Source organism: Malaclemys terrapin, chromosome 5 (assembly GCF_027887155.1).
Source record: "Malaclemys terrapin pileata isolate rMalTer1 chromosome 5, rMalTer1.hap1, whole genome shotgun sequence".
Taxonomy (NCBI): domain Eukaryota; kingdom Metazoa; phylum Chordata; order Testudines; family Emydidae; genus Malaclemys; species Malaclemys terrapin.
In genome coordinates this window covers 23,590,522-23,604,886 of record NC_071509.1, presented here as the reverse complement: position 1 = coordinate 23,604,886, position 14,365 = coordinate 23,590,522, and the positions used below count along the sequence as shown (strand labels likewise).

At 44.3% G+C, this 14,365-nt stretch overlaps 1 protein-coding gene across 6 annotated transcripts in view; it reads right to left on the bottom strand.

Moving 5' to 3' along the window:
• The window catches only part of ABLIM2 (actin binding LIM protein family member 2), a 214,898-nt gene that overhangs the window by 20,213 nt on the left and 180,320 nt on the right, over positions 1-14,365 (bottom strand). For all 6 annotated transcript variants that reach the window (XM_054030385.1, XM_054030384.1, XM_054030387.1 and 3 more), the window contains 2 exons: positions 2,398-2,452; positions 45-109 (listed from right to left, as the gene is read on the bottom strand). In XM_054030385.1, the coding sequence (XP_053886360.1) occupies positions 45-109; positions 2,398-2,452 (120 nt within the window). The remainder of the gene's footprint in view (positions 1-44; positions 110-2,397; positions 2,453-14,365) is intronic.

Genomic DNA, 14,365 nt, shown 5'->3' with positions numbered 1-14,365 from the left:
CATATTGCACATGGACACAATAAGAAAAAAGGAACACATTTAACCTTGCTAGGAAGGGGTGAATCTGAGCATTCTCCCAGTGTTGGCATGGCACTTCTTACCTTGTATTCTGTAAGAAAATGGGAAATGGTTTGATAGTTTAGAATACGTAGGGTTCTTTCATGATTGCACTAGTGCACGGTTAGCAGAGATGAATGTTTCACATTACTGCATTTCTCTCAATTCTTTGACTAGCTGCTGGATAATTGCATTTATAGTTATCTACAGGTAACCTTCTGACCCTGGTAGTCTGGATGGCCCTAACATTATCCATTGCTGAAACAATAATGCTGGTAATCTGCATCAAAGACTGATCAGAGAGGCGTCTGCTTCCTGGTGCCATGGGGTTAAACAATGGGTGTCCTTAGCAAAAGCAACCTATGGGGGGAAGTTGGAAATCTTTCTTCTCAAGTGGCTTGTGTGTGAGTTAACTCAGTCTCTTGTCCGAAAGCTCCACCCTTCCTGCTCTTTACTGAAAATCATTAAAACATACAGATCACTAGGCACATTACAATCTTGGAACATATGAATATCATCATGTTAACAGAACGTTCCAAAGTGACAACACCCGATGTTTGGACCAATTGAAGTGGAAAGAATGACTGCTGTGAGAATAATGAGGATTTATTTTCTGTTCTTTTTAGGGTTACTGGTCCTAAACTAGCATGAGACTAGTCTAGTTAGGTCAATGTTGCTGGATATACCATCACACGGCCTCTAATCCCCATAGTACTTTGATGCTTGGAAGGACAACCAGGATAGTGGAGAGGCTTTTGTAGAACCGCTATTGCCTAAAATATTTAAAATCAGAGATGAAGCTTTTCTTTAAAGCTGTGCTCCCTTATCTACTCAGATACTGAGAATAAATTAAGGATCAACACAAAGCCCTAGAGCAAAGCCTAAGGGTGGGATTTTCAAAAGAGCTTAAGTGATTTAAGAGCAGAAGTTCCCACTTGAGCTCTTTGGAAAAGCCCACCCCAGGTCTAGCTCATCATGATCACAATCAGGTTGACTCATAATAAGGGAAGTTAATGCGAACAGATATTGCTTGTTGAGATCCTGCTAAGGTTTAGGTTCCATTGTAATATAGTGATTACACTTTGTGATCAGTGATTAGACAAAAAAGGTTATTACAAGGAAGAGGGAGAAGAATTGTTCTTCTTAACCTCTGAGGATAGAACAAGAAACAATGGGCTAAAATTGCAACAACGGCGATCTAGGTTGGACATTAGGAAAAACTTCCTAACTGTCAGGGTGGTTAAGCACTGGAATAAATTGCCTAGGGAGGTTGTGGAATCTCCATCATTGGAGATTTTTAAGAGCAGGTTAGACAAATACCTGTCAGGAATGGCTTAGATCAGGTGTAGGCAAACTATGGCCTGGGGGCTGCATCTGGCCCTACAGACATTTTAATCCGGCCCTCCTGCTTCAGCCGGCTCCTGGAAGCAGCAGCATGTCCCCGCTCTGCCTCCTATGCGTAAGGACAGCCAGGGGGCTCCGCACATTGCCCCCCGCAGCTCTCATTGGCCAGCAACTACGGCCAATGGGAGCTGCCGGGGCAGTGCCTGCGGATGGGGCAGTGCACAGAGTCACCTGGCCGCGCCTCCGCATAGGAGCTGGAGGGAGGACATGCTGCTGCTTCTGGGAGCTGCTTGAGGTAAATGCTGCCCGGAGCCTGCGCCCCTGACCCCCTCCTATGCCCCAACCCCCTTCCCCAGCCCTGATCCCCCTCCCACCCTCCGAACCCATCGGTCCCAGCCCGGAGCACCCTCAATCCCTGATTCCTAGCCCCACCCCAGAACCCGCATCCCCAGCCGAAGCCCTCACCCCCTCCTGCACTCCAACCCCCCGTTTTGTGAGCATTCATGGCCCGTCATACAATTTCCATACCCAGATGTGGCCCTTGGGCCAAAAAGTTTGCCCACCTCTGGTCTAGATAATACTTAGTCCTGCCATGAATGCAGGGGACTGGACTAGATGACCTCTCGAGGTCCCTTCCAGTCCTATGATTCTATGATTTTAAACTGAATTTCCTCTCTGCCTTTGGAATAAGAATATCACTGGCTAACAAAAGAGCACAATGGAGGCCACTGCCCAGTGCTGGGGGTACTGGTCTGATTCAACTTATGATGGCAGTACTCTATACTTTACTTTCTCAATAAGGTAAAAAATAAAGAACAACAGCGGCTGATTCTCTGTAATAGACAGTCAGCTGAGCTGTGCTACCATCTAGCCATCGTTAACAGAGCTATGAGAGGATCTTACAGGGTAACAGTAGTAACAGCATGTTAACAAACCCCATACAAGGGGCAAAACACATGAAGGACAGGAGTGACTGAGAATCATCTCTCAAAGTACCTCTCATCCCCCAACTGGCATCTTGGTCTGTTTCACATTGGCCCATACTTGCAGTCTGGAAGAGCAAGAAACAAAGAATGTAGCAAGAAACTAAAACAAACAAAATAGTAGGTAAAACACTGTAGATGAAAATAAGAAAGCCTACCTGCATAATCAAAGCACAAATCCTTTTAAGGAAGTATACAGTTTTATTATAACACAGTCTAACTTTTCCAAGCAGGCAACTGAAGCAGGTGCAAAATAACTCAGTGTACAAATGCAGAGAGGTAGTTGTGCAAATAGAAACAAAGACATTGTCAAATCAATTGTTTTCAACAAACCTCCAGAGGAGATAACACAAATCTGGAGCCTGAGCAGCCTTAGGAAATGCTGCAAAACCTTCCTCTTTGAAAAACTCTTTTCGCCATAAGAATGAGACTACCACTGACACTCCTGTTCTTGCTCTATACCTGTACCAAAAATACTGAAACCAAAATCCCTCCCCCAAAGAGAATTTAATCCATTAAAAGGGAGACATGCTAGAGACTCCTTGAAATTAATGAGGGACTTCACTATTGCTATTTATTTTACGTTGAAGGTGCTGAGATTCTACGGTGATCAGTGGCAGTATCAAACAGACGATTAGATAGACAGACACCTAAGGCCAGATTCTCCATCCCTCGTATATCCTCTGTGCTTCACTCCACAGCTAGTTGAGGCTGCTCTAACTTGAGCTCCTATCCCCAGCATCCCCCCAGGGTCAAAGAGCTGGAAAAGTTGCAGAAAGTCACCTATACCCTCCCTCCCAACAGGTGCGCTGAACGAGGTATTTGAAGACCTGGCACTATGGGCGAAGGCTAGAGGTTTCGCAATAGACTAATAGCGTTAGGCACCCAAATCCCATTGAATTGAGTGGAAGTTGAGAGCGTCAAAAACCCTTAGGCTCTTTGGAAATTCACAGCCCAAAATTTTGCCCTCAGCTGCAGTTGGCAATAAAGGCAATGAGAGTTGTGTGCACGTGATACAGAATTCTCTGTCTTCCTTCAGATTGACGAATGCTATGATGAGTTGACTGACATTACAGGATACTGGAAAAACAGCGTTTTTGTTTTAAGTCCTGAGGTTCATTCTTGTCTGTTCTGGGATGAGTCACATGCACAGCCATGTTTACAGATCTTGCAAGGCCCCGTTTTTTTTGTTTTATTTTATTATTCAGCATTGGGAGAATTGATTAAAAATAACAAACCACAAAAGTTGGTACGAGCTTGCATTCCAAACAGAAAACAGCTATGCTGAAAAGAATGCCACAGTTTTGGCCTAAAGGACTTGACCGTGCACGACCTTTTCAACTCATGAAGTTTACATGTGCGTTTAAACTTTTGCATTGCATAGATGGGAGAAATATTGCCACCTGCTGGTCACAAATGTCTACTGCACTGTTTAATTCTGAACAGTAAACTGTTCTACTGCAAACATACTTGTTGCACAATGCTATATAACTGCAGGGCCGCCTGGGGGAGGAGGGGGGAAAGTGGGGCAATTTGCCCAGGCCCCGGGCCTCGCAGGGGCCCCCACGAGAATGTCGGAGGCTCCCCCCCGCTTCCACTTTCCCCCATCCCCCGGCGCCTCAGTCCAGGAGCGGCCCCTTGGACAGAGCTAAAGTGGCGTGGCTCCAGTGGGGCCTGAGTTCCTCCCACTCAGAGCCACGTGGTAAGGGGACGGAGCTGCCAACTCTTATAAATTAAAAACACTTTTTTATATATTTAACACTATTATAAATGCTGGAGGCAAAGCAGGGTTTGAGGTGGAGGCTGACAGCTCGCGACCCCAGGTAATAACCTCGTGACCCCCTGAGGGGTCCCGACCCCCTGGATTAATTTAATTTTAGCACCCTGTGTCCATTCACACGCATGTGCTATTTTGAGCATTTCAGTTTTCACAACATAGGCTCATCCCAGATTCTGGAACAAGCTCAAATGCTCAGTTCGTGGAGTATGTACATAAGCTATACTAAAGACAAACTCACAGTAACCGTCTCCAGTTTGTGAGGGACCCCATGGAGCCAGTCTCTAGGAAACAGATAAATTCATGGAGGTTAAGTCCATTAATGGCTATTAGCCAGGTTAGGTAAGGAATGGAGTCCCTAGACTCTGTTTGTCAGAGGGTGGAGATGGATGGCAGGAGAGAGATCACTTGATCATTACCTGTTAGGTTCACTCCCTCTGGGGCACTTGGCATTGGCCACTGTCGGTAGACAGAATACTGGGCTGGATGGACCTTTGGTCTGACCCAGTATGGCCATTCTTACGTTCTAACCTAAATGAACCCAAAGTTATGGAGACAGATATGAGTCAAGGAAGCCAGCAGAGTATCAGAAACCTGGAAAAATCTCTGACTGGATGGGCTCAGGCATTTGGTCACAAGCTGAGGTGGTTCAAAAGTTTTGGATTTTTTTTAAGCAGAATTTTTTTATTGTTTCTTTAAACAATCAAACACAGCAAGCAGCAAATATTTGGCCACACACTTCTGAAACCCCAAACCATGTTTAGGTTTTGGCAGACTAATTTCAGCTTTTCAATTAAAAAAACAAAACAAATTTTGAAGGAAAGCAGACATTGTCCGTGATTTTTTCTGCTTTTTAAAAACCCCTAGTTTTCGATCCAAAAAAAGTTTTGACGGAAAATATTTGTCCAACCCTTTTAATGAGCTTTAGTGCCTTTTAGCACTAGTTGATGCTGAGAACCAGTGATACCTTGTAAAGGTGACTTGAAAAGAAGTTTTCTCAAAACTGGGTTTGTGCTGAGATGCGGAAGGTTTTTAAATGTTTATTTTTCCCAGGGCCGCTTGGGGGAGAGGGGAGGGCAAGTGGGGCAATTTGCCCCAGGCCCTGCAGGGGCCCCCACGAGAATATAGTATTTTATAGTATTGCAACTTTTTTTTAATGGAAGGGGTCCCTGAAATTGCTTTGCCCCAGGCCCCCTGAATCCTTTGGGCAGCCCTGCATAACTGTCTTTGTCCCTCCCCATTTTGGTGGGTGTGTATGCCTGCTGGAGCACTTACGGATTAATCTATGCACCACTCAGCATGCAGGGGCTACAATTTTGCCTTGAGCAGCTCCATACTCCCTCTCCTGCCTGTGAACTCATGAAAGGGATGGATACAACAGCCCTTAGTAACTATTCACAACATATTATGCATCTGTGAACTTAATTTATTAAGATTACAAGAAATAATCTCTATCACAGCATCAAAAATAATAAACTACCAATCTCCCTTGGTTGCTGATTTTTATCCAGATGCCTTAAATATTATTATTAATTATTTGTATTACTGTAGTGCTTATAAGCTCCAGTCACAAACTAGGACTCCACTGTGTTAGGTGCTGTACAAACACAGAACAAAAAGACAGCACCTGCCCTAAGAAGCTTATAGTCTAAGTAGCTGTAAGAACTCCCCAGTTTTACTAATTCAAAGTCATTTCCTAATCTCCCCGTTGCCTCAGATTAGAATAATTCTTACTAACAAATCAGTCAGATATCAACCACTGGTTCCCTAATTAAAGTATACTGTATAGACAGACATCGGAAGTCAAATCCTACTGAGGAAAAGGAGCAAAAACTCCAGCAAGTCAAATGTAAAAGTATAATTAGACAGGCCAAGAAAAAATTTGAGGCACAACTAACTAAAGACACTAAAACTAATAGCAAAATATTTTCTAAAGCACCTCAGAAGCAGGAAGCCTGCCAGACAATCAGTGGGGCCACAGGACAATCAAGGTGTTAAAGGAGCACTCAAGACAAAGCTGTTGCAGAGAAGCTAAATGAATTCTTTGTATCTGCCTTCTTGGTACAGGATGTGAAGGAGATTCCTATACCTGTGCCATTCTTTTTCAGTGACAGATCTGAGGAACTGTCCCAGTTTGAGGTGTCAATAGATGTGGTTTTGGAATACATTGATAAATTAAACAGTAATAAGTCACTAGGACCAGATGGTATTCACCTAAGAGTTCTCAAGGAACTCAGATATGAAATTGCAAAATTACTAACCGTGGTATAGAACCCATTGCTTAAATTAGCCTCTATACCAGATGACTGGAGGGTAGCTAATATAATGCTGATTTTAAAAAAAGGCTCCAGAGGAGATCCTGACAATTACAGGCCGGTGAACCTAACTTCAGTAGTAGGCAGACTGGATGAAGTTATAGTAAAGAACAGAACTATCAGATACATAGATAAACCTGACATTTTGGGAAACAGTGAACACGGTTTTTGTAAAGAGAAATCATGCCTCACCAACCTATTAGAATTCTTAGAGGGAGTCAACAAGCATGTGGACAAGGGTGATCCAGTGGATATAATGTACTTGGAATTTCTGGAAGCATTTGACAAGGTCCCTTACCAAAGGCTACTATGCAAAGTAAGCAGGCATGGGATAAGAGGGAAGGTCCTCTCATGGATCAGTAACTGGTTAAAAGATAGGAAACGAAAGGTAAGAATAAATGGTTTTCACAATGGAGAGAGGTAAATAGTGGGGTCCACCAAGGATCAGTACAGGACATGTGCTGTTCAACAAATTCATAAATGATTTTTAAAAGGGGGCAAACAGTGAGATGGCAAAATTCGCAAATGATACAAAATTACTTCAGATAGTTAAGTCCAAAGCTGACTGCAAAGAGTTACAAAAGGATCTCATGAAACTGGGTGACTGGGCAACGAAATGGCAGTTGAAATTCAATCCTAAATATACATACAAAATGATTGAGTCTAAATTAGCTGTTACCACTCTAGAAAGATCTTGGGGTCATTATGGATTGTTCTTTGAAAACATCCACTCAACGTGCAGTGGAAGTCAAAAAAGCTAACAGAATGTTAGGAACCATTAGGAATGGTAATGAATGAAACAGAAAATATTATAATGCCACTTTATAAAATCATGGTACGCTCACACCTTGAATACGGAGTACATTTCTGGTCACCCCATCTCAAAAAAAAATATTTGAATTGGAAAAAGTACAGAGAAGGGCAACAAAATGATTAGGGGTATGGAACAGCTTCCATATGGGAAGAGATTGAAAAGCCTGGGACAGCTGATCTTAGGAAAGAGATGACTAAGGGGGGGAATTAATAGAGGTCTATAAAAACATGAATGGTATGGAGTAAGTGAATAGGGAAGTGTTATTTACCCTTTCACATACCACAAGAACTAGGGATCACCCAATGAAATTAATCAGCACCATGTTTAAACCAAACAAAAGGAAGTACTGCTTCATGCAACACAAAGTCAACCTGTGGAACTTGTTGCCAGGGGATGTTATGAAGGTCAAAAGTACCACTGGGTTCAAAAAAGAATTAGATAAATTCCTGGAGGAAATGTCTGTCAATGTCTATTAGCCAAGATGGACAGAGACACAACTCCATGCTACAGGTGTCCCTAAACCTCTGGCTGTCAGAAGCTGGGACTGGACGACAGGGGATGGGTCTCTCAAAATTGCCATTCTGTTCATTCCCCCGGAAGCAGCTGACACTGGCCACTGTCAGAAGACAGGATATCGGGGCTAGACCCAAACTTTTCAGGGTCTTGCCCCCTCATCCCGGGGGCGGGACTGCAGCTCGAGGGGCGGATGCAATTATGAGGAAGGGGACTGAGGTTGGGAGCACAGATGTGGGCAGACCTAGGAGTGGATGCTCAGCCATACTCACGAACATTCCTCCGCGTCCCCCCGGGGGGCACGCCCCACAGTCTGAGGACCTTTGGGCTAGACAGATCACTGGTCTCACCTAATATGGCCATTCTCATGTTCTTATATTTAGGCCATTTGTCCAATTTTAAACCAGACAGTCCTCTTTTTGGGTGGTTTGTTCTCCATCTGTACTGAGACAAAACCAGATGTGGTTTTGTCCAGTATTGTATGGGGATGCCCGGAGCGGCCCGTCCATATAGGCCAACTAGGCGGTTGCCTAGGGTGCCAAGTTAAATGGGGCACCAAATTATAGGGGAAAAAATCGAATTGAAAAAAAAAATGAAAAAGATAAAAAAAAAATAACGAAGATGTCATTATTTCAATTCCCGTGAGCGTATGGAGGGAATATGAATTATAATTAATTTCTCTACATTTCTGAGAATTTATTAATTTGTCAAATCTTTTATCTACTGCAAAATAAATAATATTTTAGTGAAATTGTTTTTCAATTTGCGACATAGGGTCAAGATGACCCACTCCGCAATTTTGATAAGCAATAACTCAGCCACAATGAAACACATCCGTCAGCGGCAAAAGCTGCAATGCTAGTGACATTTAACTCAAATATACATCAAGGTCGCACAGCTGGAAATTCATGTAGAGCAGAGAGTTGGCATTGACTCATGAAAATTCAAAAGACATTGATGCTACAGATTTGTGTAGTGAGCTTCAGGGTTTTTCAAGACGACTTAAGAAACATTCCACTCCTGAAGAAGTACTGAAGTTTGTTTGTGAAAATAAACTCACAGACAGTTTTCCAAATATTTTTATAGCTCTACACATTCTTTTAACTTTGCCAGTTCCCACAGCTAGTGGGGAACGTAGCTTCCCAAAGTTAAAATTGATAAAAACATATCTGCGTTCAACAATGGTGCAAGAGAGACTTGTTGGACTTGCCACAATGTCAGTAGAGCATGAAATAGCTGGAAAATTGGATCTAAAAGAACTAGCGACTGAATTTCCAAAATTTAAAGCAAGAAAAGTCATGTTTTAAGAGCACAGAGTGTTTTTTATTCAGAGTGTTTTGTAAATACAGGTTAAAGTTCATTGAAGAGTTTTCTTATTTCTTTCTATATTGAATGTGGTGGTAATGGCAGTTAAAGCAGGATAGCATAATGGATGATTTTGGATGTGTAATAATAAAAATTATAATTAACATTTTTAATGCATTTTTATTTGAAATCGGACTGAAATATCATCTAGTTGTCATGTACAAATCTATTCTGAAAATTTTGTCTCTCTATTTTATCTGATCTCAGAAACATTGGTTGGACAGACGGACAAACCAAATAATTAAGTCTCTGTTTAAAAAAAAAAAAAAAAAAAAAAACGCTTAAAAACATTAAAAGGAAAAAAGGGGTAAAATGTTTCCCAGTTTAGCAAAAACCTCAGCCTACATCTGCCCTTGGTGTTTGGGGGTGGGGGACGCTGACTGCATGCTTCGCCTAGGGCACCAGTTGCTGGCAGCAAGTCTAGGGCCACTCCTGGGGATGCCATTTTGAAGAGCACACTGCTCTACCCACGCCAGTGCGACCTTGCACATGGCATAACTCCACTCTTCTTTTGGGGGCTGAATTCAGAGTGTCAGCCACTGGGCTCAACACCAAGACTGCTAGTCATTTTATATTAACAGGATGTACATTTCAGAAAATGCATACAAATATATTCAACATTTCAGCCAGGCTATGGCACTTGCACTCTTGCTGCTCCCCATGATGAATTGGAGGTCATTCTCTTGCCTTCAGTAAAATACAGCCTAGATCACATACCATAGGTGTTTTCAAACTTCCTTTTGGAGACACTAGTGCAATGACTATCATCAGCCTCATCATCAACTGTACAGGAGAACCTCAGAGTTACAAACAACTCAGGAATGGAGGTTGTTCGTAACTCTGAAATATTCTTAACTCTGAACAAAACATTGTGGTTGTTCTTTCGAAAGCTTACAACTGAACATTGACTTAATACAGCTTTGAAACTTTACTACGTGGAAGAAAAAATGCTGCTTTCCCTTTATTGCGAGCAGCGGCAGCCAACAGGGCGGCTAACAGGGGAGTTTGAGAGGGAGTTCTCATTGGAGGAGAAGGTACCTGTATTTGCATCTGTATTTGCATCTGTCCTGGGTGTTCTTGGGTGTTCTTGTGTGTTTGTTTGTTTGTAGGGGCCGGCAGGGGCTGGGTGCTGGGACGGACGCCAAGCCATGAGCAGGGGGCGGGGCTTGGCTGATCAAGGGGCCCATAAAAGCGGCCGCCCAGCCAGGCAGCGGTACAGCTGCGAGCAGCGGCAGCCAACAGGGCGGCTAACAGGGGAGTTTGAGAGGGAGTTCTCAGGGGGAGGTAAAGGGGGAGGCAGGAGGGCGGGGTGCGCCGTGTGCTCTGTGTCCCCAGGTGCTGTGGGCAGAGACTGCAGCAGCCATGAGCCAAGCAGCAGCAGCAGACAGAATGCAGATGGCTGCATGTGGAAGCTGTGGTATGTATATAGTCCTAGCAGGGGACCTGGAACAAAGGTATGTGTGTATGAAGTGTCGCCTTATAGTGTTACTGGAGGAAAAGATTAAGGGGCTGGAGATGCAGGTAGATACCCTGGTGGAGTTTAGGCGGGGGTTTGAGCAGCTGATGGAGGATGGGCAAGGCGGGGCTGAAGGGGAAGGCTCTAGGGTGCAGGAGGAGGCAGTAGTAGATGACAGCGAGAGGGGAATGGAAGGAGGAGATCCAGGGAAGTGGAAGCATGTGACTGTGAGAAGTAAGCCAAGGAAAAGGAGGGCCAGTGAGGGGGGAATAGAACTCAGGAATAGGATTGAGTGTTTGGAGAACGAGGTAGAGGGGCAGCAGGTGGTGACTGAAGGTGGGAGGGTGAGGAAGAAGAGAAGAGCTGCTAGTCCGAGGGAGAGGGGGGAGGAGTTGATGGAGACAGCACCAATTATGGGCCACCAGAGGATACAGGAAGGCATAAGGGGGAGCATAAGGGAAGATAGGAGCAGACACAGGTCAGGACTAGAGGGATCGGAGACTAGATTACTAGATCGCACTGTTGCCAGGCGACGGCAGGTGTATGTAATTGGAGACTCTTTACCGAGGAGACTGGACAGGCCTGTGACCAGGGCGGACCCGGAGAACAGAAGGGTGTGCTGTCTACCAGGTGCAAAGATACGCGATGTGGACCTGCGGTTGAAAAGGATCCTAAAAGGAGCAGGTAAGAACCCCTTGATAATCCTTCATGTAGGAACGAATGACACGGCTAGGTTCTCGTTAGAGAGAGTCAAGGGAGATTATGCCAGGCTGGGGAAGACTCTCAAGGAGATAGAGGCTCAGGTTATCTTTAGTGGGATTCTGCCTGTTCCGAGGGAAGGGCAGCAAAGGGCTGACAGGATTTTGAGGATAAATAGTTGGCTAAGGGAGTGGTGCTATAAGGAGGGCTTTGGGATGTATGGCCACTGGGAGGCTTTCGGGGACAGACACCTGTTCTCGCGGGATGGGCTTCACCTGAGTAGGGAAGGAAATAGACTTCTGGGAGGGAGGCTGGCTCATCTTATCAAAAGAGCTTTAAACTAGGAAGTTTGGGGAGATGGTTGGGAGATGCACAGTTAATCTCCACGCCAGTTTCCGGTATTGGAAAGCTGAGTGTAATAAGAGGAGACATAGCTGGGGAGATGAGATTGGACATAGGAGGGACAGGGGGGACAAACACAAAGAGGCCCGCAACATACAGTGCTAGTAATGGGAGACAGGCTAAACGACATACATTAGGCTGTTTGTACACCAATGCGAGAAGCCTAGGTAATAAAATGGAGGAATTGGAGCTCTTGGTCCGAGAATTGAAACCGGATATCGTAGGAATAACTGAAACGTGGTGGAATGGCAGTCACGACTGGAACGCAGGTATGGAGGGGTATGCGCTGTTTAGGAAAGACCGGGATAAAGGTAAAGGTGGGGGGGTGGCATTGTATGTCAATAGTGAAATAAGCTGTAAAGAAATAATAGTGGATGGAATAGATAATACAGAGTCCGTCTGGGCGATACTCAAGCTGGGTAAAAGTACTACTAGAGCCTCTCCGGGGATAGTGCTTGGGGTGTGCTATAGACCGCCGGGATCAACCCAGGATATGGATAAGGAATTGTTTAATGTATTAAGGGAGGTAAATACTAATAGAAACTGTGTAATTATGGGGGACTTTAACTTCCCGGATATAGACTGGGGAACAAACGCTAGTAGCAATAATAGGGCTCAGATGTTCCTAGATGTGCTTGCGGATCAATTCCTTTATCAAGTGGTAGCTGAGCCGACGAGGGGGGAGGCCATTTTAGATTTGATTCTGGTAAGTAGTGAGGACCTTGTTGAGGAAGTGGTAGTGGGGGACAACTTGGGCTCCAGTGATCATGAGCTAATTCGCTTTAAACTAAATGGAAAGAGTACCAGAATTAAGTCAAAGACTAGGGTTTATAATTTTAAAAAGGCCAATTTTAACAAATTAAGGGGACTGGTAAGGGAAGTAGATTGGGCAAACGTATTAAGGGACCTAAAGGCAGAAGAAGCCTGGGATTACTTTAAGTTAAAGATGCAAGAGCTGTCAGAGGCCTGTATCCCCAAAAAGGGAAAAAGATTACTAAGCAAGAGTCTTAGACCGAGCTGGATGAGCGACCGGCTGAAAGGGGCGATTAGGAAAAAACAGAAAGCGTACAAAGAGTGGAAGAGGGGAGGGATCAGTAAGGAAACTTACCTTAGCGAAGTCAGAGAATGTAGAGATAGAGTGAGAAAGGCCAAAGGCCAGGAAGAGTTGGACTTAGCGAGGGGAATTAAAAGTAATAGTAAGAGGTTTTACAGCCATATAAATAGGAAGAAAGCAAAGAAAGAAGAAGTGGGACCGCTGAAGACTATAGCCGGAGAGGAGATTAAAGATAATCTAGGCATGGCGCAATATCTCAATGAATATTTTGCATCGGTGTTTAATGAGGCCAATGAAGGTATTAGGGATACTAGCACCGTTACAGAGGGGCATACGGGATGGGGGATTACCGCATCCGAGGTAGAAACAAAACTAGAACGCCTTAATGGGACTAAGTCGGGTGGACCGGACGATCTTCATCCGAGAATATTGAAGGAATTGGCGCGGGAAATAGCAGGCCCATTAGCGACTATATTTAATGAATCTGTAAACTCGGGGGTAGTCCCGTTAGACTGGAGAATAGCCAATGTGGTTCCTATTTTCAAGAAAGGGAAAAAAAGTGACCCGGGTAACTATAGGCCTGTTAGTTTAACATCAGTAGTGTGCAAGGTGCTGGAGAAGATTCTGAAAGAGAAACTAGTTGAGGACCTTGAAGTTAATGGCAAATGCGATAAATTACAGCATGGTTTTACGAAGGGCAGATCGTGCCAAACGAATCTGATCTCCTTCTTTGAGAAAGTAACGGACTTATTAGATAAGGGAAATGCGGTGGACCTAATATACCTGGATTTCAGTAAAGCGTTTGATACAGTACCCCATGAGGAACTATTGGTTAAAATGAAAAACATGGGGATCGATATGAAAATCCAGAGGTGGATAGGGAATTGGTTAATGGGGAGAATGCAGCGGGTCGTATTAAAGGGTGAATTGTCGGGTTGGAGGGAGGTTACTAGTGGAGTGCCTCAAGGTTCGGTTTTGGGACCCATCTTATTTAATCTATTTATAACTGACCTCGGGACCGATTGCAAGAGTGGGCTGATAAAGTTTGCGGATGATACGAAGGTGGGAGGAGTTGCAAACTCGGAGGAGGATAGGGATACTCTGCAGGGAGACTTGAATGAGCTTGTGAATTGGAGTATCAGAAATAGGATGAAATTTAATAGTAAAAAGTGTAAGGTGATGCACTTGGGGACGAATAATAACAATTTTAGTTACAAGATGGGGACGCATTGGTTAGAAGTAACGGAAGAGGAGAAGGACCTAGGGGTCCTTGTGGACCGCAGGATGACTATGAGTCGGCAATGTGACGTGGCGGTGAAAAAAGCCAATGCGGTCTTGGGATGTATTAGGCGAGGTATATCTAGTAGAGATAGGGAGGTCCTGCTTCCGTTGTATAAGGCGCTGGTGAGACCTCATTTGGAGTACTGTGTGCAGTTCTGGTCTCCCATGTTTAAAAAAGATGAACTCAAACTGGAACGGGTGCAGAGAAGGGCGACTAAGATGATCAGAGGAATGGAAAACCTGTCGTATGAAAAGAGATTAGAGGAGCTTGGGTTGTTTAGTCTGACAAAGCGAAGGCTGAGGGG